This window comes from Harmonia axyridis, chromosome 2 (genome assembly GCF_914767665.1).
Source record: "Harmonia axyridis chromosome 2, icHarAxyr1.1, whole genome shotgun sequence".
NCBI lineage: Eukaryota > Metazoa > Arthropoda > Insecta > Coleoptera > Coccinellidae > Harmonia > Harmonia axyridis.
In genome coordinates this window covers 58,458,336-58,485,549 of record NC_059502.1, presented here as the reverse complement: position 1 = coordinate 58,485,549, position 27,214 = coordinate 58,458,336, and the positions used below count along the sequence as shown (strand labels likewise).

Sequence of the window (27,214 nt, the reverse complement as noted above, 5' to 3'; positions counted from 1 at the left end):
TTAATGTTTGAGAAAATTTATTTTTAGATCACAAACTAAATGCGAAGAGTTTTTTGTTCTCATTGTGATAACAGGTTCCCACCTTTAGTTGAAAATTTTAATTAAATGTAGCGAATTGAAAAAATAATTTCATTTTTTCTCTATAACGATCGCAGATGCGTAAAAATTACTAGAGACAAAAAAATGTATGAACAAAATACAGAATTCATTTCATATGTACAGGGTTGGCAAATAAGCGAGGTAACCGGCTATATCTCAGGATCCACTCATCGAAGAGATTTGCTCTGAAAATTTTTACCACTAAAGTGTACAAGGAAACACACTGGAAATTGTTTTGAAGTTCATACCTCTACCGCAAGGGGGCGTAATAGCTACCGTCGAGTAGAAAAATGGATTTTACTCGAAAATGTTTCAGATGAGATCTAATTTGCTCAAAAATGTTGAGCCAAACTGAAGGTACAGGTATCTCAATCTGTCAGATTTCTCCCTTTCCCCTACCCTTATTTGATGTCGTAAAATCTAAAGTGTCAATTCAAAAAGATAGATAATTTTCCAAGGATTACAGTGATGATATTTTTTCTTGAACTCCATATGAAACATTTTCGAGTAAAATTCATTTTTCTACTCGACGATAGCTATAACGCGCCCTAGCGGTAGAGGTATGAACTTCAAAACAATTTCCAGTGTGTTTTCTTGTACACTCTTGTGGTAAAAGTTTTTACCGCAAGTCTCTACGATGAGTGGATCCTGAGATATAGCCGCTTACCTCGCTTATTTGCCCAGCCTGTACTCCAAAGGCGTACTATAAAAAAGTTTATAGAGCAAAAAAGGTCTTGACCCCTGAAAAAATATAAGCCTGTAGCTTATTACAATCACTCGGCATAGTGGATGATATAAACCCTAGAACGTAACCTATATTTCAAATTTGATCTTGATATCTCAAAAATTGAAAGAGCAATGAAGAAAAAAATTGAAACTTTAACGCTCCTGAAATCTTGATACTGATCGACGAATCACCCTGTAAATTACACATTTTTGATATGCAGAGAGATATTCATATTCGGATACATTCCACCATAGAGGTATTCTAATTGATGAACGTATAATATGAAAACCGGCTTCAAAATAATGTAGGACTGTCGTAACCAGTGCTCGCTAGCTGTTAGATTCAGCATTCATTGAATTCAACATTATTATTTTATGGTTTGTAATATGTATTGCGATATCTGACTATCAGAAATGCTATTTGGATTCGCCGTGGGTAAATACTTGGTTAGTAACACCACCCCTAAGCATTCACGATGATATTTGAATGTGCTTGTGCTTTGGTAAGGTGGATTGTTTGAAAAAAATTCTCGTTATCAAATAAATAATGTGCGTTCAGGAAAATTGAGGTTACCTAATCAAGATGTAGGCTTGCCCTTGTAATAATTAGCTTTCATTATGCAATTGTCTATCTTTTTTCTGACATGAATGTCGAGTAGAAGGTATGGTATATATATGAAATACACTCTCATGCTAAAAAAACGCAACAAATTATTATTTGCTGAAATTTGAGGTTCCATAGTTCTGTTATTTTTAGTTCGTAGTGCGTTTCTTCGCGTTATTTATGTAATACTGTTGAATTGTTGTTTGATTTTTTTTTTTTTGAATTCAATAAGTTTCCAAAATGAATTTTGCAATGATTGTTTATCATTATGACTGAACAATATCATGTGTTCTCAATGCTAGACTCATTAACTATAAACTGAGCTTTCGAACTGACATTAGAAATTAACAACAATGAGTAACTAACAATGGTAAACTGTATAGATTGTAGTTTATTTGTATCTTCAAACTGAATGAAAATTTATATTTTGGGAGAATTTGACCAAGAAATTATTCCACAAGATGTCTTGAAATTATGGTTCCACAAACTAATTAATTCTGTACAAATAACATTTAACAAGAGACTAAATGTGCGAGTTGAAACTAATAATTTCATACAGTTTACAGAAAAAATTTTGAAAATTGAATTAAAAATAAAAAACCATAACACCTCAAAATTTGCTGAATTTTGTAACGTTTTTTTGCATGTAAGTGTATTTCGAGTTCATAATGTTCTACCAACTAACTAAGGTTCAAATAACTATGCTTTTATTCACGGAATTTTACTTGCATTTGACTCCGTTTTGACAACGATGTTGACATCACATAAACTAAAGGTTACAGTAACTTTCAGCGTCTCATGATCACAATCAGTGAAGTTTATTTCAGGCCTTTATTTTCTTGGTACGAAATATTGAAACACTCATCTAATTAATGTTTTTTCATTGAATATTCTGCATAATTGAAATCCAACTTGTTATTTAGAGAAGATCTCCTATGTTCCTTCATTCTAGTACTTCTCATCAGGTGTTAATCATTAAGCATGTTACACTTGCATGAAAAAAAATATAGTCGTCAATGGAAGAAAATAAATTTCTTTTCATGAGAAAATAAAGAAACATCATCTCAAAGAGATTGATCTACATAGGTCAAATGCAAAATATTTGATAGTGGAAAACTTGATTCGATAATATGCACATGCCAAAACTCCCCAAAAAGCAAATAATCAACTTGATGGAAGAATCCTCATTTACTTCATTTTTTTCCTCCAGATATATGCAACCCAGACCATTCTGAAGTAAACAACACGTTGAAATCTGTACCTATGTCATTGTATAAGTTCTTATCGTTGATTTTGTTCAGTGATCAATTTTGTTTTGCTTCATTATATTTTGATTTCATCAGTATTATTCATTTTATGTATTTCTTTAGCCCTTCTGCCGAAACTAGCTGTAACTTCTTGTTCATTTTTGGGATACTTCCAATGAGCCGATGGTGAAATAATAACTATTGTGTGAGTACGGAGAATTTTTTTTTTGGTTCAAATTAAAAAGATTTTCCTAAAAAAGCAGTAGGTAAGTAAAGTTATAGAATATTAGATACGATTATTCGAAACATCGCTAGAAATCTTCACTATTGTCGCAAAATAAAATTACCTCTATTAACTTGAATTCTAAATGGACGACCATTGCAAAACATTATTATGCAATAAAAACATACTAATCGTGACCTTGAATGAGTGCAATTAGCACTAGATACCGACGCCGTGCTGGTTAGTACCAATTTCAGATATCCATCATCATGGTTTGGGTTTTTTATATTTTATTGATATGTTATGTCCTTGGTCTTTCAATTTATTCAGTCATAATTGTATTCTTACTGTATATAAATATGTAGAGAAATCAATATAATCAGACGACTAGATTAATCTCATACGTTGTCTAGACTCTTTTTAGGAAATTTTATAATTTTTCACTGAATTGGGTTTTTTTTTTGATAAATGTACCAACTATAAGAATTGAGTTTCAGAAAAAATATTATTAAATATTAGAATATGTCTGTCTAGGTCTACAGGATGAATCTCCTGAATTTGAGGAATTTCACCATTTGGTTAAGACAATCAATAAATTGAGGAGATCAGGAAAAAAAATGTTCTTTTTAGAAATAATGAAATGAATTATGAAAATATTTTTATACTCATTATTTTCAATTATATAAATTTAAAAAAATTAGTTTGGTTGTGATTTTTGTTTCTCATTTTCAATACTAGGCGTAAAGAATCATTGGAACAAAATCAAACCCACAATTTTTCATATCTGTGAATTACTTTTTCTTTTGTAATGCATTTTCTTCAAGTTTCGGTGTATTTTTTCATATATTTAATTTTTGTGAGTTTAAAGGCTTGGCCTCAACTCTTTACCTTGTAATAATAATAATATCTCATCTTTATGAATGTGAAGAATTTGAAAATCGTACAAAAAATTGTGATAGACATTATGCCGAAATCTATAATATTTCTGAATATGTACTTGAAAGCATGAATAATTAGATATTATCTTTCAGCATATAAATCTGATCCTTATCAAGAAATGAAATTCATAACAACATATATCTTTGGTAGTATACAAGCTATCATATATTAAATTAAGGAATTAAAATGTGCAATAGAGAGGAGGTACATATTAAAAAAAAATGATTGAGTTCTGGTTCGAACTCCACTAAATAGTATTTTTCATCGATAAACCAATAAACTATTTTCTGAGGTTTTTATTCGATTCTTAGATCTTTCGTTTTTCAAAATTTATTGTTTTCTAAACCATTTTGAAAGATGGATTTAGTAAATACTCAAGCAGGAGACAAAAAAAATTGGTTTGTTTTATTTTACAATCTGCATTCTCCTATATTCGATATACCACTCACCTGTTTTTGGTCTTCTTCTAAACCAATAATATACAGCACCAACCACGCAAAGAGTAATGAAGACAGCAAGTACCACCGATGTTGACACAAATCCGGCACCGTAACATCCTTCCTCGGCACTCACAAATCCAAAACTCAACACAAAGAACAGTAACCACACTGTGGCTCCAGACATTTGGAATACCATGTTGATCCACACTCTTTTCAGTATGTTTTCTGCCACATTTTACGCGAAATTTGAACCTGAAAAAAAATAGATCGTTATTATAGATGAATACGAAAATAGTATAAGTATTATAAACCTAGGGACCTAAGTGGTTCTTTCAATACCGAGGAGAAAAAACACTCACACGGTTTATGCACTATTTTATGCACTTTGGAAAAATGTTTGAAAAATATCAACATAACGATCATATGTATCTGTGACCAGTTAAAAATAGTGCGCTCAATAACATATAAATACATAGGCGTACAACTTTGCTTCAGCCGTTTTTTTTTTCAAAATTCGAAGATTTATTTTAAAAGACTGATAATACATTTATGATTCAAAGTATTTTCCATCCATATGTCTTGATCACTTTCGCAACATGGGATCGAGTATTGTCATGCTGTAAAATCGCTTAATCATGTCTCTCGTTGGATTGCGGCCGTTTGTCTCGGCTCAAACGCATTAATTACATTAGATAACGATCGCCTGTGATTGTTTCAGTCGGTTTTAACAACTCATAACATACCCCTTCCGTATTTGCCTTGCAAGCAGCTGTTCCCTTGACTTTCTAGCTTTTTAAAATGGCTTGTTGCGTCACTCCCCAATGATCCTGCCGATTATTGTTGCATTTGACACGAGTCTTGATCAAGTACTACCTTCAATGCTGCATCTTCGAAAAACTTCTCTATTCCACCGCCATGCAGGTCTTCGACGCAAAATCACCGTTCTTGAAGCGTTGAAACCACTCTCGGCACGTTCTTTCACTAATAGCGGCCTCATCATAGGTATATCAGAGCTTTCGATGAGCCTCAGCCGCAGATTTATTCATATTTAAGCAGAAAATTAAAACCTCCCGCAAATGACGAGAATTTGGCTCGTGAGCTGACATGTTTAATCGAGAATAACTTTATGATGCAGACATAAATCGACCAATATTTCGATGACATTATGTTTACAAATACCTACGCTTATTGAATGACATCAACTATCTATTTATTTCGACTACCTCTTACCGCTACAGCCATCTAGTGCAAAACAGCGGAAGCAAAGTTGTACACCTAGTGACCTAATACAACACAGCACAGACAATTTTTCTATGCAAATTACTCAGTTTAGTTCTTTGACAACTGCAGTATTGAAATTGAAAAAAACCGAAAACATGGGTTAAGTATATACCGATAACAAATGCAAAATTCGCAGATGGAAAAACAAGGGGCGACAAAGCGGACAAATAAAGTAAAATAATAAACCTCGGACATAGACGTGCTCGTGGTGCAATGATCATCTTGAGAGCTATAATAAACTCATAAACAGTTGAAGAGTCGGATTTTTTACTGCCCTGTCGATTCCAAAGAAGAGTAAATTGATTATTTGGTCATTTTTATGAAAAATTTTCGTTCTTCGTTTAGGTGGGAATTCTGAAAGTCTTGAGGGAGTTAACTATCAGCAGTATCCCCCGTATCTACACGCCCTTGACTCTGTGGCTATGTAAACAAGCAACATTGTCGCATATGGGGCAGTGAAAATCCTCAACTATCTGAGAGATCGTTAAATCCACAAAAAGTCACTGTATAGTGTGTAATTAAATAAATAGTTATTAATCAAATCCTGATAACTTTCGCCACTCACCAATGCTGCATTAAATGACTCGTGTTCGAAGATAAACTGCCCAAAAATTTCTAATGCACAATGCCGTGCCAATGCATTTCAAACGTGTTTCAGAGTTGCAATCTATATTTGCATACGTTCTCAAGGAATCAACATTAAAATAATAGATGCATGTTTTTGCGTGTAGTGTTTTCATTTTCATGGTAATTAAAGTTTTGAATAATCGAACTGCGTGAAACGGCTTGATACCAGAAATAAGTATCAGGATATTTTTCCAGAAGCGTTTTATACCGATTCCGAAGGTTGAAAAATATCTTATTTGTCTAAATATTTCTTTCCGGTTAGATGGAAACGGTTAATTATATTGAACATTGGAAAATAATTGCTGTTCGAGCAAGTGTTTCAATGAATAAGAAACAACAACACCTCGTTAGCTCAGTCATTGTAGATATGCGTTTTTCACGCCATATTTATCATTGATCTACTACTACCGAAACTGGAATAAGTGTGTCGAATGATAAAAAAATTTATTTGCGATGTTTCCAGTCGAGTTGATGAAGAATTTTTCTTTAAAGCAAACATATATTGATATGAATCTTGAAAAATATTATCAATATCTAATAATATTTCTATTGTGAAGTTCATATTCCTTAATAGATAACTATACTGACAAAGAAACTGCAACGCCAAAAAGGAGCTGTTTAAATTTTAAATTTTTTTTCATGTAAACAATTTTTGTTATTTGAATATTGTAGTCGTTTTTTGAAAGTTTTTTTAATTTTACAAAAAACCAGCTGTTCGAGGAGATCCAAAGTCGATGTACAGTTGTTATTGAAATGCCTAGAGCACGTGTAAGCAGAATTTATCGCCAGCTAAGTGAATTTAAAAAAGCCCTGGTGTTAGCCCTCTATTTTACAGACCGAGATACTAGCTGTTTACGTATGCACTCAGGAGTGTCTAAAAATGAACTTCAAGGGGGCGCATGTCTACATCACCACGGACAGCCAGACCACGCTGGGATCCCTGGAATCGTACTGACAGGGCCGACAGGGGTCTCTGTTGACCTGGGACTGCCGTAACACCATAAGGTAACTGGTCAGAGGCAATAAAGTGACTCTACTATGGGTACCAGGGCACTGTGGCGTTGAAGGAAATGAAAAAGCCGATGAACTTGCAAAAAGTGCATCAAGGTTAACACGTGCTGGACCTGAAACAGCCGAACACATGGTATGCAAGTGTCCAGAGCTGGCTGGCCTAAGAACCATTCATATGGGAAAACCGTTCCTGGATACCCGAGAGGTAACGGCCAAGGCCCCTAAGGAGGTTTCCAGTTTTATTAACGTCATTGACGACCTCCTTAGGTTTCCATGAATGAGTAGGGTGGAGAACAAAAGATCTACTTGGTCGCAATTCCCGGAAGACTTACCAAGCCACAACGACCCTGGTTCAAGTAATAATAATAAGTATATTTACAAAAGAGATCGAATTATTGGTCTACAGGAGGCGGGGTTGTCATTTCGAGAAATCGCTTACCAGAAATCCAACTACTGTTATGAGGTGTTGTCAAGCGTGGTTTGATAATGCCCAAAATCGAAATAGAGTAGGCACCGGACGTCGAAGGGGTACAAATGAAGTTCAAGATCGACGTCTAAGACTTATGGCCATTAGAGACCGATTTGCGATAACTCGATCTTTGGCTGATGTGTGGTTAGGAGAACAAGGCCATCCTGTAACTCTCCGAACGGTTTACCGCCGGAGAAGGTATTTGGACAGCAGCATTAACGACCCCATCTTGTGCTAGCTCTGACGGTTGAGCATCGCCGGCAACGATTACAGTGGTGCAGAGAACGTCAACGTCGGAATATGGAATGGCATCAGGTCATCTTTTCTGATGAATCTCGATTCTCCTTAGGTGCACATGATGGGCGAAGAAGGGATAGACGACGTCGGGGAGAAAGACGTGAACCTCAGTTTGATGTTTATCGTTATGTACACGGGACAGGTATAGGGTGCTATTGCTCTAGTCTTTATTCAAGGTAACATGACAGCCCTTACATTAACCGGCTCGAGAATCCAATATTTCAGCATGATAATGCCCGACCTCATTTTGCTAGAGTTAATTTGAACTTTTTCGAAGCGACCCATGAGAATCTTTTGCCATGGCCGCCCAGATCCCCCGATCATTCGCTCATAGAGCATGTTTGGGACAACATGGGTAAAAGGCTTGGAGATTTACCATATATATCCCCCTCGGACTTTGTCGGCTCTGAGATATGAAGTACAGGTTGCTGGGATAGTATCCCTCGAGAAGAAATTGTCCATATTACTGCATCAATGCAGAGACGTGTTGGGGAGTGTATAGATAATCGCGGTGGACAAATACATCATTAACAAATTTGTCAAAAAAATTGTAACCCCGTTTTTTCCTCCAAATTTCAATAATTTACATATGTTTTACAAAGAAATTTCAAACTCTGGGCGTTGCAGTTTCTTTGTCAGTTAGTATATATACAAGTTCACATGTTGGGTGTCGATTTCTACGTACTTTTTCGCTAGACAAAATCTTAAAAGTGAAAAATATTTCATTTAGAGCGGAGAGAAATATGAGGGGTATCATAAAAAATCTCGGAAAAAAGTAGATGCTCTTAACGTTCAATTAATAAACTTTAGGAGCGAGGAAATAATTTTCAAATACACTTGGGAGTTGTTGCAAGTTATCTGAACTGAGTCACATGAGAACAATGTACTTTGCAATTGATTTGTGTTTATTATTCTCTCTTTGTTATAGGCGCCCACAAATCAATTCAATATTATAATGTGTAGTCAAATCTCAATTCATAAACACGTCAGTCCTCTGAAATATAATTGCCACAATCAAGGTTTGGCAATTTCAAACAATGAATAAAGTAATATGCCATACATATATGTACACAATCTTTATGTTCTATTGTAAAGTAACACAACATATGGTCCATATCACCTCTGATATAGTGAAAACCAGTCTTTTGTACACAGAATCGTTCCATACAATTGTTGATATATGGATTTGACACTTAATATTTGATGGTAAATTGATTCAAACACTAGTTTTTTATAATAAACTTTGAATGGTAAGCGACATATAAGTTTTCCAAGCTAATCTCGAGGCTCATCCTAACCTGAAATTAAGACTTCGACCAAAATAGATAAATTAGTACAATCCCTCTTAACAGTCTTAACTGAATCATGGAAAACTTTGAAGGAGGAAAGATTGCAAACCCTTCTTAGGTATTCGAAACATTCAACAACTGGAACTGATGATTATAAACGAAGATAGCAATTTTCCAGATCGTTTGTCGTCCACAGAAGGGATTTTAGTAGACTAATGTTCACTAATCACTGATGAGACGCAGTTTCCAAGTGATGGGGAACTGTTAATTGAAAGAATTGACCCTGCATGTTTGAAATGAGAAATAAACCTGATGATCTCAGGAAAGGTGTTGGTAGTCTCTCAAAGAATGAAACAAGTATGAGGTTCACATTTCGACAGAATATTTTAAACGGATAATGTGAATTATTACCTAGTAGCTCAGTCATGCTTACTTGTTCTCCGTCCCCAACTTTTAGTCAAAAACGTGTCAGATAAGAAGTCCTGTACTAGTATTTTTCCCCTTGTAACGTGACATAATCGACCATCAGAGCGTAATTGGTAGGACAATGAAAAATTCGAAGAGACTGGATCAGTTTTTGTTGTCTTAAGACCCATACATCGTCGCGATACAATATTGCTGCTGTAAGTGAGAGTATTGAAGAAGATCCAAATTTTTCCATTCCTGGGCGCGCACAACATTGGGCCTCTCTTACGGAACGTTATGACGTATTTTGCATCTGGGTTTGAATCTCCATCCTTATAAGGTTCAGTTGACACAAGAACTAAAGCTGGCTAACCATGGAATACGTAGAACATAATATGCCGATTGGGTGCTTGAACAACAACGTTTGGTTGACGATTTTTCCCAGAGAATTTTCTTCAGCGACGAAGCACATTTTTGTCGCATATGGAGCATGAAAATCCTCATGTAATTGCTGAGAAACCATTACATCCACAAGAAGTCAGTGTATGGTGTGCAATTTGGTCTGGTTTTGGCTTTATTGCAAGAAAAATTCCCAGGAAGCGTAATTTGTCGTTTCGGCGATGTGGCCACCTAGATCTTGTGATTTATCGTCTGTGTCTTTTTCTTTTTGTGGGGTTAGGGATAGGATCGTATTTATGCTGATAATCCTTAGACTATTGACGATCTGAAAACCAATATCCGTCAAGTTGTTGGAGAGATAATTGACCGAAATGTGCCAGCGAGTCATCGAAAATTACCTCGAAAGGATTGAGTCCTGTGAAAGATCACTCGGGGGACATATGAATGACGAATAGTGACTCGATTAACTGAATAATGAATGTCATCCATGAATTTTTAAAATTTCTCTCAGTATCCACTAATGAGTATAGATTTTGTTGAAATAATTTCACAATTTCTAAACATTTTTGAAGCGTGTATCTTTCTATGATTAAATGACATAATAACCAATTGAGTACAAGTCACATAAGAAATAACAAAAAATAATACGCAGTGTTTCCATTCAAAATTGTATCATTCCTATTAGAAACTCCTCTCAAACTAATGAAAATGAAATGGGCAACAAAAGATTTAATGAAAGCCATGCATAATATTAACGATTTCTGAGTTGTTGAGAAGTTTCACACTTCTAACACGAAGGAATGTCACGCATATTTTTCTTAATCGATGCTTGAATTATATATGTTCCACAAAGCAAACTGGGAAAATTTAATTAGAAACGATGATTTGTTTTTTCTTAAACGTTTCCAAAGATTCATTATTGAGATTATAATTAACCAAAACGGGATATCCTGATGCAGTCTAAGTGCAATTAAATGACGAATGGTTAATGTTATAAATAAATTTCGTGAAGATATACATGATGGTATAATTTCCAGATAGTTGAGTAGTAAATTGTTTTCGCCTAGTGATCACTGATTAATTATTTTCGTGTCTACCTAGGTAAAGGATGATCAAATCAAATATCGAAACTTGATTTTAATTATACAAGTTCCTATTGCCTCAATACAAAACATTCCAAGTTTGATAATGAAATACATAATAAGACTTTTTCACAATGCTTCAAAAAAAATGCTTCCACACGTTTTCACATGTTGATTGTAATATATTAAAAACCTGAGTAGGCCAAATACTGGCGAAACAATTATTTATTTTTATATATCTGTGTTTATCATTGTTGTATTAAGAATTAATGTTCATCCAGAACTGAATGAATCGAACATAAATTACAATTTCGTTGAGTACCTTCATTTTGAGATAAACTTAGAATGTAATTATAATGTACCAATTAGGCTAAGCGCACACTAGCAACTTTTTAGTTTCCGTGATTAAATTATTTAGTCGCTTGAAATATGAATAGTTTTTTCACAACACCATTTTCAAAATCGTGCGTTTGTGCTCTTGTCCTTAAAAAAGTACAAAAAATATTGGGTTCATCCACTAATCAGCACAAGGCTTCTCGCACTAGTAAAACTAGAATAACTTTTTTTTGCCGTAGGACCAGAGAAAAGGTTGGTAGTAAGATTTTTATCAGCATACTCTTTCATTTTTTTATTATATAATGCTGGAAGTGAATTTTTTTTGCCCACTCTGTAATTGGCTTAGGCTGTTGAATGGTGTAATAAATAAATAAATAAATAAATAATATGTATGTTATCATACATGTACTCCAATACCAGATAACTACTAATGATATCGGGTAAGAACAAATTGAGGCTGTTACAAGGAACTCCAGATACATGCCGACAAAAAACCAAAGTTGTTAGGAAGATATTTTTCAAGAACAAAAAGAACTTATTGTGAAGTGCTGTCGTCTTTTTTTGAGTAAAGTGCCAGAGAACCCTTGTCACAGCCTGAAATCCGACAATTCTTACCTGATTCAAATTGAATTTGGTATGGATGTTTTGTTTGGAATGTAGATGGTCCCATACGAATTTCAGGTCTTCCAGATTCAAGGGTACGCGAACAATAATTCTTGTGATAAGCGTCCAAGACACCGATAACAAACATTATCTGAATATACTGATCATATCTTAACATCTTCTAGACGTTTTTTTATACTTAAGTTAATAGGGTTTTCCCAAAAAGGTTACACAGCTGTCACTTCTAAAGCCGACAGCTTTACTGTATTACTTAAAATAGAACGATACTTGTTTCACAACGCATTGAAATTGTTAAAATTCACAAGTAAAAAAGGGTGAAAATTTTGAGATCACAGTTGGCAAAACTAAAACACTTTTGGATCGTCGTAAAGTACCTTCTCGGCCGGCTAGTTAGTGATGTGAAGAATCGAAACCGTGTGCGTCACTCAAGAACAACTGAGAATACTACTGCTGTAGGTAATAGTTTTGATGAAAACCCAGGTTTGTCGATCCCACATACGAAATTACACCATATTTTGCATAAAGACTTAGGTCTTAAAGATTTTAGAGTACAATTAACAGAATTCGAGCCGGTCGATCATCAGCAATTTTCATCTTCGCTGATTAGGTCCTTGAAATGCATCAATATGATCCGGATTTTCATCGAAAAATCATATTCAGTGATGAGGCCCATTTTCACTTAGGAGGCTACGTTAATACGCAGAATTGTCGCATTTGGGGCTCGCAAAATCCAAGAATGATTCTTGAAAAACCTCTGCGAATCCTCAACGTGTCACTGCCTGGTGCGATTCTAGGGCTTGTGGTGGATCTCGGTGGCCAATGGCCACCGAGATCTTCTGATTTAACACCTTTGGACTTTTTCTTTGGTTTGACGTGAAAGAAAAGGAATATGCCAATGCTTCATAAGCGATTCAAGACCTCAAAAATGGAATTGTTGGAGTAATCGAGGACTTAAAGCCAAAAATGTGCGAATTGGTTATCAAAAATTGCATAAAAATTTGTTGCGGTGGCTGCCATTTGGCTGATATCGTTTTTCATCATTAATGGCATACCTTCCTCTTTAAAATGAAATAAACATGGATTCATTTCTCTTAAAATATACTCCTATCAAAAAAAAAAAAACGTTTATTTAAAGATTCGGACTTCAAACCGCAAAAGCTTGAGACTTACAGCATTCCGATCAGGGTGGTTGATCAACTATCGTATCTGCTACCGATTTCAATAAAAAAATTTCAAACCATTCTCTCAAAATCTTCAAAAAAATCCAAATATCATAAATAACCAGTTAGTAAGCTGGGATGAATAAATAATTATTAGTTTTTGTATATACTTATTGTCCCGATCTGTAGCAATGATCCCTAAATATTCGATAAACACCCTGTATCTCGAAAACAACGCGTTTGTGAACCCATATTAATAGTACTTTTTTCCTTAAAATTATCCAGGAAATCTGTCATTTTCGTTTGTACCTCCAATTTAAGAACACCCTGTAGTCGGGATGAAAAACATTAAAGTTTTTTTCTGTATGAAACGAATTAAACTTGCAGATTTTTGTTAAATCACGAACGGTTGATTTTATTCATGAGAAGAGCAATCTGAGCCGTTGAAAGATTTAAAGGAGTCAGGAGTTCGTCCTCAATTCGGAAAATATTTTCTGTTTAAGAGGGGTCCAAATATTTGATATTGTATAAAGAATTAAGAGTGCTATGTCTGAAGTGACGAATGGAACACAACCAGAACATAAGCGGTTTCTCCTAACATAAGATTTTTAGCTCCTAAGAGATCTACCGAAGACCAAGAAGGATCGAAATTGAAAAATCAAATATTAAATACATATATGAAACAAGGACATGCTAGAACCGTTCCTGCAACAACTCTGAGTCAAAAATGAAAATTCCTAATGCATTTTGAAAAAAATTTCAATATAATATATTTTTGAAGGATTTATAACACTAAGAGGATTATTGTTGATCAACTAATAACATTTTTCTCATATAGTTCATATTTTTTTCCAATTTCTATTCCAAATTCAACAATACTGTGAGGGTGCTATTTGAATTCAGCAAATAATTTTATTCTTATACTGCAATCCTTATTCTATTCTAATTTTTCGAATTGTGTATTCCTTTATACCTAATGTTATCAACTGCATGATAGATGGAATTTTAAATTTGTCTTTATCGTTATGTTTACCATTCATCAGCAACCGTTTCATTGAAATGTAATTTTTTTGTAATGATTACCCACCAATTCATATTTCATAATACCTGAAGATAATTCTTTCAAGATTTTATTCATTTATCGAAATAGTTTTTGTCTTAATCTCATTGAGCTCAATGATAAAGTAATTATTAGATACTCATCGACAATAACGTAATTTGAATTTGATTCTGTTTCATTTTTGTATATATAATATTTCATATCCACTCCAAATATTAAGTGATATTTGGAAAATTCCATGTCGTCAGCATTTTACCACCAATTATCGATCACGAGTAGCAAAAATCAATTGCAAAGTATTTACCTGGTACGAAAACGAAAAGGTCGAAACTTCTCGTTCTTAACTCCCAGAAGAAAAATCCCTTTTATGTTCAAAACTAGAAATCACAGAATCAATTAATTCAGTTCGTACATTTCATTTTCACGAAACACGCAAAATATATCGATTAGTACGATCGAACCACAACCGCTCACTTGATCACGGATTCCGAAGACTTTACTTCGTCACAGGTGTACGTTAAGTTGTTTGTTTACAGGTGAATTTCTAGTGGGAGATAAAAACCACCTCTCATTTACCTGTCCGTGTTTGACCATTCTACCTGTTGCTGTCATGCGCCATCTAGCGGAATTCGCACGTAGTGAGATCGCAATGTGCGGTGCGGTACCTGGGGATGTGATGTATTCATACATTCCATCGTAATCGAGAAGTGTGAGGAGCTAAGGTCACCCTCTCTTGTATACCGGACCTTTGTATATTGAAATTGTAAATCATTTCGTGAATGGGCAGATTGTCGTATTTAATTTATGTTCTGGTGAAGATGTAATGCTGAGTTGATAGTTGAGTAATGGTCATATTTGTTATAAATTATAAAGGGTTTCCCAATAAGAGGTTTAATTTTGATATTGAAATTAAGAGGGAATACCACCACGTGTGACTGCTCAGTTCAAAACGGATTTATAGATTTTTTTTCTTACAACCACCGATTTTTAAGGGGTTTTCGCATAATTTATTTGAACAATAATCTAACTTGTATAATGACAATATTTTTAATTTGCGAATGAAAAAAAAAGTTGGTAACTTTTCCTTTCTCACAAAAGAATTGATGCGGCGCCCCTGCTGAAAGAGCATCAATAACAACATGACCTCCCTCTCGACCCAGTCCTCCAAAAAAAAAAGCAGCTCCCCCACCGATGATAATATAATAATAATAATATCGTTTATTCATAAAAAGCATACAATAGTACAAGAATAAACGCGGCATCACTGAAGCAATATAATTGCTCGTGCGTGATATTGCCAAAGAGTACATCAATTTTACTTCGTACATTATAATTAAAACACCACAATCATCAAAAAAACGAAAATACAAAATTTACAAAACGCATAAAAAGAATGGAAGGATGTCACGATCATTTCTACACGGTACTGAGGCATCATAGCTGGTCACGACAACCTCGAAGTCAGCCGAATAACACCCTGTAGATTTCCTCGCCGCCCTCTCTGAGCCAATTCTTCACTTCGTACTTGAACCTTTTATGACCCACCAATGTCTTGTACTCGTCTGGGAGCAAATCCCAAATCTTTGGACCCAAAAATTTGCAGTGCCTTTGTCCGACGGTTTTCGAACATCTGGGAATTAATACTTTATTTTCCCTACCTCTGGTGTTGTATGAATGTTCAATATGTTCTATTTGCAACTTTCGACTGCGTACATTCAATATCATCTTCAAACAAAACAACTGCCGGATGTCTAGCACTCCGCTCTGTTTGAACAGAAGTACACTTGGATAACACTGTTCCCTTCCCAACATCGTCTTCAGAATTCTCTTTTGAACAACTTTCAGCCCTCGAATATAGCATTCACTAACACCGCCCCATCCCACGAGACCATAAAGGAGCTGACTCTGTATGAGGCCATTGTATACCATCATCAATTGAGGCAGCTCAAGACATTCTCTCAATATTCTGAATCTCGACAAAAAACAACGCAGCTTGTTGGTGAGCTGTGTAACATGCAAATCCCATCTCATATGTCGATCAATCGTCAAGCCCAGATATTTAACTGAGGAGGTCTCTGGTACCGAGATTGTGGTATCGATGTTCAACGATCCCAAGTTAGGCAACTTACTGCCTGATACAGAACTTTCTTCTTCCGATGGAGAATATTGCAATCGTGTGTAAAAAAAAGATAATTGAAATGTTTCAATTTTTAATATTACACCAAGGTTTTTGAAAAGGTGGCCAGCAAACTGGACCGAATTGCAGCCACTTCAATAGAGGCACCTCAAACGGTCGCTTTTACTGTTTCACCTCTAACACCGGCCCTGATGATGTTCAATTTAAAAAGCACAGATATATATTTTTTTAATTTTCGAAAAAATCATGACAAATATGTAAAACTATAATTTTGTGAAAAAAATAATTGATCGTCGTATAGTGCTGCCCTCTACTTACATGCTCCGTAAAGAGAAGGAAGATTGAATGAACGTACAAAGTTTGGTCAACGCAAGAGCACCAGAGGGGATATGAATGGGTACCTAATGTTTGACTGATTCCTGGAAAACCACGTGGTGGTAATCCCACTTGAGAAGTATATTTTAAGAGAAATCAATAGATGTTTATTGTTTATTTCATTGTGAAGTGAAAAGGAATATATGTCATTAACGATGGAAAACGATATCATCCAAATGTCCGCCTCGACAACGGTTGTGGCACCATATCCTTTACATGAAATTTTTCATGTATGTTCTCAACAACTTCAAGAATTCCATCTTTGAGGTTTTGAATCGATTTTGGAGCATTGATATAGACCTTATCTTTCACGCGACCCCAAAGAAAAAAGTCTTAAATTAAGATGCTAATTCACAAGATCTCGCTGGCCAATTGTGATGTTCTCTTCTTGAAAATAAAACGGTCCGGAAATTTTTCTGGTAAAATTCCGCCGTCTTGTTTAAATAAACGTCGTTCATATCAACATCCTCCAATTCCGACAAAACCGCAGCACACAGTGATATGTTGAGGTTTCTATTCTTCACATCGCTAACTTGTCCCAACAGCTCAAATTTTTCCGCCAGTTTTTCTATGTCGACCGAGAAGGTGCTTCAAGACGACCCAAAAGTTTTTTCTACTGTGACTTCAAAATTTTCACTATTTTTCTAGTGAAACTTAACAATTTCAATCAGGTGTTGAAGGGTGTATCCTTCCATTTTTGATAATGACGTAGTTTTTTACTTGTCAAATGTCAAAATATAACAGCTTCAAACGTGACAGCTGCCCAGATAACGAGTTATTAAAATGAAACCTCTCATCAGAAAACCTTTCAGTTCAAAATATTGGCAAATGACAAAAAATTTAAAATGTCGTTGCTTTTATTGAGAGACAAAAATGCATTTTTCTGTACGTGCAACAAGATCTTCCATTCATTTGGCTCACTCCTTAAATCTTATTCGTGTGCATTTTGCCTCATCATGCTCTTAAAAATTTAAAAGGAACAGTCGGACGAGAAGGTCAGCGGAATATGTCGCTGTGAAAGTCCTTTTGAATAATTTGCCGGATGTGGTGGCATTATTGGAAGAAGTTCAATAAATTTCTCATGCTCCGGAAACAATGTACGAGTCGGGATACCTATCGAAAGTTATTAAGAATTTCAATTTTATTCTGAACCTATCTATACATCTATTTATTTATCTATCTTCGTGAAATCAACAGGGTGGGCATCGTTATTCGAAGAGAAGATGTAACCCTTAACAAATGGCTTGATGAAATCACCACAAAAAATGAGAGGACTTTTGATAGAAAACTGATACCAGTTACTGAGAAAATTGGTGTTGAGGCCATTCTACCAAATAAGAGAATTCCGAGGTGCAGAAAACAATTTGATGAGATGAATCAAGAATAGTTCCGGTTCAACTCTTTTCAAATGATGATGATGATGATACTTGATCGAATCTTATCAGAAATGAAAAAGAGATTTGATAGTGCTACCAGGAAGAATTTAGATTTTGTTTTTCTAAATGGTGGTGATATATTGAATATCTCAACTGAAGATCTGTAAATACATGGAGCAGATCTGGGAGGAAAAGATTTTCAAGGAACTCAAAAAGCAAGCCCTATTCTTATTTGGGTAATATAAGAAATCCATGGTATTCCGAATTTTACCTTGCCCCTACGGTTGCCAGACCTCAATCCCATTGATGGTGCTTTGGATCAGCTACAGAGAGCTTTAGATTCTCACCAACCATACTTCCTCATACGTTTCAAGAACTCAGACGACTTTTACCGCAACTCTGGAGAGAAATTGATCAAGGCTACTTCAACAATCTGATCGAAAGTATGCAAAGGCGTTGTCAAGCTGTGGTTGATGTTCTAGGAGGCTATACTCTTTACTGAACTTTATTTTTTCAGTGAACTGATTTTGTACTACAAATACTTGAAATGAATTTTCAACTGAAACGGTGAAACTCATAAAGGAATGGGCGGAAAAAATGATTGAGATAAGTGAGAAAACATTTAGATCTGTCATATTTAAAAAACTTCTGAAAAAAAAATGGAAACTTTTGAAACTGTCTCAAAACCTATGAAGTTCCTTAACTTTTGTGGATCAGTATAAATATATAATTTGCAGGTTGTGTTTCCCAATATTACACTGCGAATTTGTATGTCACTACGCTCCCTACTACATCGGCAAGCTGCGGACTTCGGTCATTGATTATCCAGGATCCCCTATCAAGCTTCACAATATCAGCAAAAAAAAATAGACATCAACAATTCCTTACAAAAGTAACAGTTAACTATCCATGAAACAGCAATAGCTGGATATAAATTTAGCATTTGTGACGAGCGATAGGTCTTATAACTAGTGAGGTAACGGCCGGTAACGCACTTGCAACTTTTGTGCAATTTTGGAAAAATGAAGATCAGAATTGTTATTGTGAATTGTAGAGTTCAACCTCCTTCAAGTCATGGAATTTTTTAAATAAATTGAAGTGAAAACGAAATTCTTGTAAAAACTGTGTTACAGCCGTTTGGCACTATGCTAATTATTGTAAGCTAATTTCATTCCTGAAAATACGTAGGCAGTTTCGTTAAGACATGTTCTTATATAATAATTTTCAGTTCTGAATTTAGTATCCAATTGAGTGTAGTGCGTAGTGGCAAACGGCTGTTAACAGTATCCAGCAATAATTCTTCAGACAAGATTTGTCGATTTAGGCGTTAGAAGGTTTGAATATCTGTGGGGGATTTCATTGCACCTCGACCTTATGGTATATTGTACCCCCCTCCCATCAAAGCTGTTCTCGCCATTATTCGTCCTAGTCTATAGCTCGCCCTCCAGTTCCAGAGTTCTAATGAACTAGGATGGCTTCGAGGAGGTTAGTTACTTTCTCACTTCTTCAAGTCTCTTGACCACAGCTTTTTTTGCAAGACTTTCCGTCAACAGGTTATCTGGAGTTAGTTTTTCCTCCCCATAGAATCTGCACTCGCCGTTTTCGGCTAGACTCATTCTCATGGGGTGCTTCCTGATGCGGCAATACCTTGTAAGGCATCCAGTGAGGAGTAGCATATTATTGCTAAAATTCAGATACTTCTTAGATCTCGCAGTATCTAAGTTTCGAAGAGACATTTTGGAATGATCCAACCCAGGAAGATTCCTCCAGACTATTTTTCTTTCGGTTTTATCCTTGTCCTGAATCTTTCTTGTAGCATATTAACTTATATGGAGTTTTTTTCCTTTTCTGGCCTCTTCATTTCCTTTAATTCTCGAGTGACCCAGACTAAACAGACTTTGTTAGTCTATTTCGTTGAGTTTGCTTCTGCACCCCAATATACCATCTCAAAATCGATATGTGACCTCGATGCTTTAATTGTAGCCTAACTGTCAGAACATATATTCTGATAGTTTCTTGCTAGGTTAATTTCCACACATCTTTTGATTATAAGTACATCTGCCTCGAAGATACTTGGACAGGGGCCTAAAGATAGTGAGCATTAGGTGCCAGCGCTAGTTCCCTTTATGGTTTTAGAATATCATTGTACTATTCTTCTTTTCTACTTAGCCACATAGTGAAGGTTTTGTCGATGCTAGTTTTATTTATCATCTCTTTACTGATAAGGCCCGCTGATCGTATGTTGGAGAGGACCAAACTCTCTGATTCCTAATTCTCTAATTGCCGATACCTTCCCTGGATAGTATTGGAATGACCTCATTGGCTAATCTATCACAAGATGAAAAGTTGTGAGATCTGTAATGATCTACAATGCCCTAGTTGAGATCGTTCTCATAGTTCCAGTGATACAGATACAGGCTAACTTTTGTATTCCATCGAGGGCCCTTCTCGTCTTACCAGCCAGACTTCTGCACGCCATCGAGATCCTTGTTGATTTGTCAGCAAAAACCTCAATATACTTCTTCCACAGAAGCTGGCCATCTAGGGTTATTCCTGGATATTCGACTTCAGATTTACACTCTATGATGTCTCCATTTAGAGAGAGAGAGAGAGAGAGAGAGAGAGTTTCCTATTCCGAGTAAATGGGATTACTATGATCTTGATTGGGTTAATATTTAGCCCCTTATGACTATGTCGTCGGCATAGCCTAGATAAACAATTGAAGCCAAGCTCTGTAAGCCTGTGGAGATGCTCATCCACCTCTAGGCTCCATAGAAGGGGATATATTCTCCCCCATGAGGTGTTTTGAGAGTGGCTTCAATAGTTCCGAATGCTGTTTAGGCGGAATAAACAGGATTTTTTGCGTCAATATGCAACAGTAGATTAAACAAGAATTCATCACTGCACTCCTGCGCCACATAGAGCATCAGCTGAGTGGTCGAGTGGAAACAGTCGGTGAAAGCCGTCTGTGGGTTGAGTGTCCTTCAGGGCCACCGCCAAACATTTTGGCGCCCCTGTCAAATAAGATTTCGCTGCCCTAATTCTTCAAATAGGACTTTTTTGTCTGCCATTAAAATGATAGGTATTATGGTTTACTAGAAAAAAAATGTTTTTGTTAGCTAAGAGCTCTGTAAAACAACCATTCACTACTAAATATTCCTCAATGTTCTTCAATTTAATAAATTAATTCGATTTGAGCGCCATCAGTCGTTGTTTTATTCAAACTTCTTCTTTTTTCTTCGAAGGAGTCTCTATTATTACTCTAATGCATCTTTTGAATTTCATATTAATTCGTATTTCTGAACTTAAAATCACCTTGTCAAATTCATCAGAGAACGTTTAAAAGTACGACTCTCTATAACAGTAAAAAGACTATGCAGTTCTTAAAGGTGAATTTTAGTACATAGGTATTTGTATTTTCATAAAATTGGCGCTTGACAATTTTCTTATTTTACTACAAATTGTTATTAGTGGTAAGAAAACATTTTTATGGCAAAAAGTATGCCTTGTTTTATTGAATGATTTTGCGCCCCTACAATTTGGCGGACCGCTTGACTTGTAACTAACAGGAAATTTACACAAATTCATATAATTTTATTTAAACCAGTTTAGCAAATATGGCCTTGTATTTTCTTTATTAATAAAGAATTATTTGCGTTTGTTACTTTTGGGCCTTTCGTTGACAGTACTTTCGGTACCTAGTCGTTTCGTGTTCAGGTATAATAGTCGACGGAATATTCAAATAGTAGTGGAAATTATTACATTTACTTTCATTAGATTTAGTTTCTGAAGTTCTATTACCCAAAAATAATTTCGCAGATGGTGTCTACCTAACCTTTAAAGAATTACAAGAACTATTTTTTCGTGAGATGCAGTAACCATAATATGTCACTAGAGTCTTGATAGGGCAAAAGGAAAGAAGTAAGCAAGAACCACTAGCCATATGGAAGATAAAAATTGAAAACAATACAAGAGTGCACATCGATTTATTATTCCTTTTACGACACAGAATATTAACAAATTTCAATTAATAATATAACGTCAAAATATTCAAAAAGATAATAAAATTTATATTCGAGGCAGATTACTAGGAGTGATGTCGTTTTCACTAAGTTTTCATGATGTTTCAAAACTATAAATTAAAGGACAATTCAATACATAACACCACTTCATCACCTACATAAAATCAACAGCTTTACACTTAAACAACAAAAACAAAAACGTCCCATTAATAAAATTATAATACACCAAATTATATTGACAAATCTTTCAGATCTTACAAAGATTATTAAACAATCGACTCCCGAAGAAACCTTTTTCATATAAATTCAATTCATTGTAACTTCAATTTATTTACACTAAAAAAAGATTATGAACAGAATATATGTAAATATGATTCAGTAATATATTACAAATAATCCATTATTACAATTTATTTTGGTTCAATCATTCATTATAACATATGATTTAAATATATGTTATTCCATATGAACATTATATCAGATTGAATTTATTTGAAGGTATCTAGTATCTTCTTCTAGGAGTGCGCATATTTGGCAAATAACCTTAAAAAATCTTCAAAAAAGTGCAATTCAGGGGTGGGTAGCCAATTGAATTGAGTATTTCAAGAAGTTCCATTGATTGTTAATTAACGTTTTATTCTGAATAATCATCTGAGAAGATTTTTTTATTGATGTGCTTTATTTTATCCCATCCAACAATAGATTAATATTTGGTTATCACATAAAATTTTATAAACATTTATTATGTATCAAATGCTACCTGTTTTTATAATTTACATCCAAACTCATTTCTAAATACATGAGTAATTGGCTTTAAGTTTTACTAATATACAGTTCCCTTTTAGGTTTGATCCATGACTAGACTTCTTATATAAATATATTTTGAGCAAATTTTACTAGAAAATGTGATGAGAAGTATTTTAAAATTAATAGAAAATGCAATTCCATATATTATCAAAAAGTAATTCCAAAACGAAATATTCACCATACCTATGAAATCAAGTTAACTATACAAAAAATATTTAGAGGTAAAAAAAAGGGTGACCCACAGTCCAGACCAATAGTTCCATAACAGAGGTCAATATATTAACTAAAATTTATTCAGAAACTTGATCACAATGCTCTTCAGCCATCAAGTTTTTACACCGAAACGAACATGCAACAGAAATAAATTAGCATATACCATAAATTTAAACCTCCAAACTATATGTCACTCCAATTTCCATATGGTATTTTCCTAAATTGGGGTGCAAATGAAAATGAGAGATTCCTTGGTTAATTTTGAGACAAAAAAGTATTATTATCATGTTTTCGAGATACAGGTTGTTTTTTGTGAAATCTTTATGAAACATTGCTCCAGTCCGGGGAAACGATTCTGAATCTAATAATTAATTTATTCATCACAGCTTACTAACTGGATTTCTATGATTTAATTTTCCTGAGAATTTCGAAAGAATTGTTTCATTTTTTTTTCGAAATTGGTAGAAGATACGATAAAACTACAAAATATCAAAAAGTTTAGTGTTTGATCAAAATTTTTTTTCACATTTTTTTGAACTACCAGTACTCCACCAAAAAAAACAACTGGCGAAAAATCTAGAACTGTTCCAGAAAAAATATCACCCTGTTGATTTTCAACTGAAATTGGAATAACGACCTTCCTGGGTTTCTATGAATGAGTAGGGTAGTGAACAAAATATCTGCATGGTCGCAGTTCCCGGACGGCTTACCGAACCAAAACGACCCCAGTTCAAATAATAATAATAATAGTGGAATAACTATGCCAAATTTCAGTTAAATATCTTTTGAAGTGCAGATGCTACAAGAGAAAAACCAGAAAAAATCGAACTTTACCGCCCTGTATCTCGAATTTCGATGAAGCATTTTCGAGCCCATGTTGATAGGACTTTTTTTCTTTAAATTATACAGGGAAGCTTCGAATTTCGTATGTACCTCCAATTTAGGTACACCCTGTACAAGATTCTTCAGGTGTTGGCAACTATTTTGAAGGGGCCCCACTTAAAGTAGTAATTGTACACCCAGAAATTTGTAATTATCTGATCCAAAAAAAAATTGGCATGTCTTAACATTTTTCGAAACTGTTTTTTGTGGGCCTCCGTGTATGAGTCAGAACACAAGTAATGATTGGAAGTAATTTCTTTGAAATATGGTTCATCAAATCTTGCAGAGAGCATTTGTTGATCCAGAAAAGTTTTAACGAGAGTAAAAAATTTGTTCATGAAATATTAATCGTAATAACAGTTTGTGAGAAGTAAATGTCCTCAGACTTTTTATTACCTCGGTACAAAAAATTGCATTTCTTTTTTCCATGTGATGAAGTTGAATTTATTCAATTTATATGAATAACTTTTCCTATTCATTAAGATTGATCTATTAATCAGTAAAAAATGTTTTGTAAAAAAGTAGTGAAATTTCATTATGTTAAATGAATAAATAGCTACATTATTTAAACAAAAAATAATTTTCAAAACTGAAGTTAGTTCGACCCATTACACTCATCACCAAGATGAGCAACTAATACAAGGAATATAAAGTAAAATGAGGAGAATTTTTAATTTCTCTACCACTTAACTTGAAACCAAGTTCAATAGTTTCCTTGAAGTTTCCTTTGGTTTTATCAAATTTGGAACATGAGTATATAAATAGAACTTATGAGTGCAGTCAAGCTTTTATATTGTTCATTGGCTCTTCCTCCATGCTATCAGTTCCAGTTTTCTTTCTGAAAAATTAAAAAAATATTAGAAATAAATTTTGCCATGATTCCGTAAAATTTCAAATTAGGATCAAGTTCTTCTGATTCATTCAGTATTTTGGGAATTCGAGATTTTATTGAAATTATTTATAATTTATTTTTTACGATTGATTGTTTACTTACTGTCCAAATTTTTCCCCCTCTTCCATAGTCTCTGGGAGCTTTCTATTCAATGTTTCTGGTAACATCAAACTTAACATTCCACCTACTAATGTAATTATTCCAAAAATGACTAGAGGTAAAGGATGCCAAATTTTATTCTACAAATAAATGAGTCAATACAGATCAAAATAAAATTCAAGAAAAATCAACTCACAAGGACATTTATATAAGGCGCCAACACAGATCCAACTCGAGCACAAGTTGAACAAGCACCTAAACCAGCATTTCTGATAACAGTAGGGAACTGTTCAGTAGAAAATATATAAATTGTTCCATACGCTGAAGTTACCGCTAATTTTCCAATCATAGCGGCAACTACTGTGAAGTAATATTGGTCTGCAAAATGAATATAAGTACAAAATTATTTTATATACAATAATTAAATTAATGAGAGCACAGTAACAACTACTCAATATGTGAAAAGCTATGAAATATTTTAGGAGAACTACTTCCGTTTTTCAAAGTCGACTAATATTAGTGAGGATGTAAGGAAGAGAAATAAGTTTGTTTTGTGAATATCATAAGGAGGGCTTCACACAGTTACGACAGCAACAGTTAGTATTCAGGAAATTCAGGGAGAAAAAGAAATTTAAAAAAATATATAGAAAATCAGAGTATAGCTTTAAAGAAAAATAATTTTGCAAAAGATGACTTCAACATGTAATACGACCATAAGCATATAATTCATCAGGTTCATTGATGAATGTATAAAGTTAGTTCATTGATTAATGTATAAAGTTAGTTCATTCATATTACTAAAAACAGTTTCGCTTGAAAATATGTACATATTTTCAAGGATAAACAACAACATCACAATGTAAAATTTATTATCACTGAAAAGAATTTTCGAATACCTTATTGTAGCATATAGTTGAATATCCCGAGAACTAATTAATATTATTTGTATTTACATGCTTTATGTTGTTGTGTGACTGTTTAAAATAACATAGGCATTTTGGCGATGTATGCCAGATATAGGTACTAAATTCTAAAGAAAACACAGAATATAAAAGTAGTTAACAGATATAACTTACCGGCAGAAATGATGAGAGAAGAAAGTAAAGCCATTCCTGCTACAATCATACATCCACATTGTACTTTTTTTCTACCCCATCTATTCAGGACTAATATAAGAAACGTATATGCCGGTAGTTCCACTAAGCCTGATAACACAAAGTTTATATATGGATTTCCGCCTAAATTATTCGTACTCCATGATAATCCATAGTATGTAATATTACAGGCAAACCTATAAAAAAACAATTAGTTTCGGTTTATTATCTTCAATAGTAAACCTATGGAAACGTTTGAGGGATAAAAATTTCGACCACCCTGAAATTTTCCGTTTACTTTGTTCTGGAAAACTGTAAGAACTATTTGCATGGAATTTGATAGAGAATGATACATCAGTTGATAGCTTGAAAACCCGATGCATGAATGTTCCAGAAAAAATCAAGTAGGTAGTAAGAAATTTTGAAGGAATAATTTTGCAAAAACTTGATCATAACTGTCATCCGCACCTCCTCATTTGAAATGTTGGGAGAAGTTGGTGATGTGTAGAATAGAAACAGTGTGCGTCAAGAAAAACTGAAAATATTGATAGTATCGACGAAAACCCTGGTTTGTCGATTCCTCGTCGATCTTGGGAATTAGGGTATGATTGAGATATCTGAAATACTGGTGTGTTCACTGATTTTATTTCAAACGTACAATAACAACGTCATATTTTCCTTCGGAGGAAAAAGTTTTGCCTAGCAATGATAACTATCAACTATTATACTTCATGTCTGTCAAAATTAATTTAGCATGATAACCAAATTTTCTATTGATCAATCAATTATAACAATCGTTAATATATGTATATCTTATTGAAAGGCGAATCTCCAGATTATTATGAATTTCAAAATGTTTGAAGAAAAATAACATATATATTTTATTTGGAGGGGAAGTGACTTTTCATGGCTCGCCTTCAATTACCCGCCTCACTCAAACACAGGCTCGCCATGAAAAGTGACACTTCTCCTCCTTATAAAATAATATACTCTTTCCAT

General features: G+C 34.4%; 2 protein-coding genes across 2 annotated transcripts in view; both read right to left on the bottom strand.

The window, feature by feature from the left end:
* The window catches only part of LOC123672114, a 55,885-nt gene extending 41,011 nt beyond the window's left edge, over window positions 1–14,874 (bottom strand). The window contains exons 1-2 of the mRNA XM_045606104.1: window positions 14,623–14,874; window positions 4,288–4,530 (exon numbers count right to left, since the gene is read on the bottom strand). Of these exons, the coding sequence (XP_045462060.1) occupies window positions 4,288–4,474 (187 nt within the window). The 5' untranslated portion in view covers window positions 4,475–4,530; window positions 14,623–14,874. The remainder of the gene's footprint in view (window positions 1–4,287; window positions 4,531–14,622) is intronic.
* Window positions 14,875–22,175: 7,301 nt separating this feature from the next.
* The window catches only part of LOC123673975 (organic cation transporter protein), a 29,096-nt gene continuing 24,057 nt past the window's right edge, over window positions 22,176–27,214 (bottom strand). The window contains exons 7-10 of the mRNA XM_045608772.1: window positions 26,198–26,412; window positions 25,318–25,499; window positions 25,125–25,261; window positions 22,176–24,968 (exon numbers count right to left, since the gene is read on the bottom strand). Coding sequence (XP_045464728.1) covers window positions 24,911–24,968; window positions 25,125–25,261; window positions 25,318–25,499; window positions 26,198–26,412 — 592 coding nt within the window. The 3' untranslated portion in view covers window positions 22,176–24,910. The remainder of the gene's footprint in view (window positions 24,969–25,124; window positions 25,262–25,317; window positions 25,500–26,197; window positions 26,413–27,214) is intronic.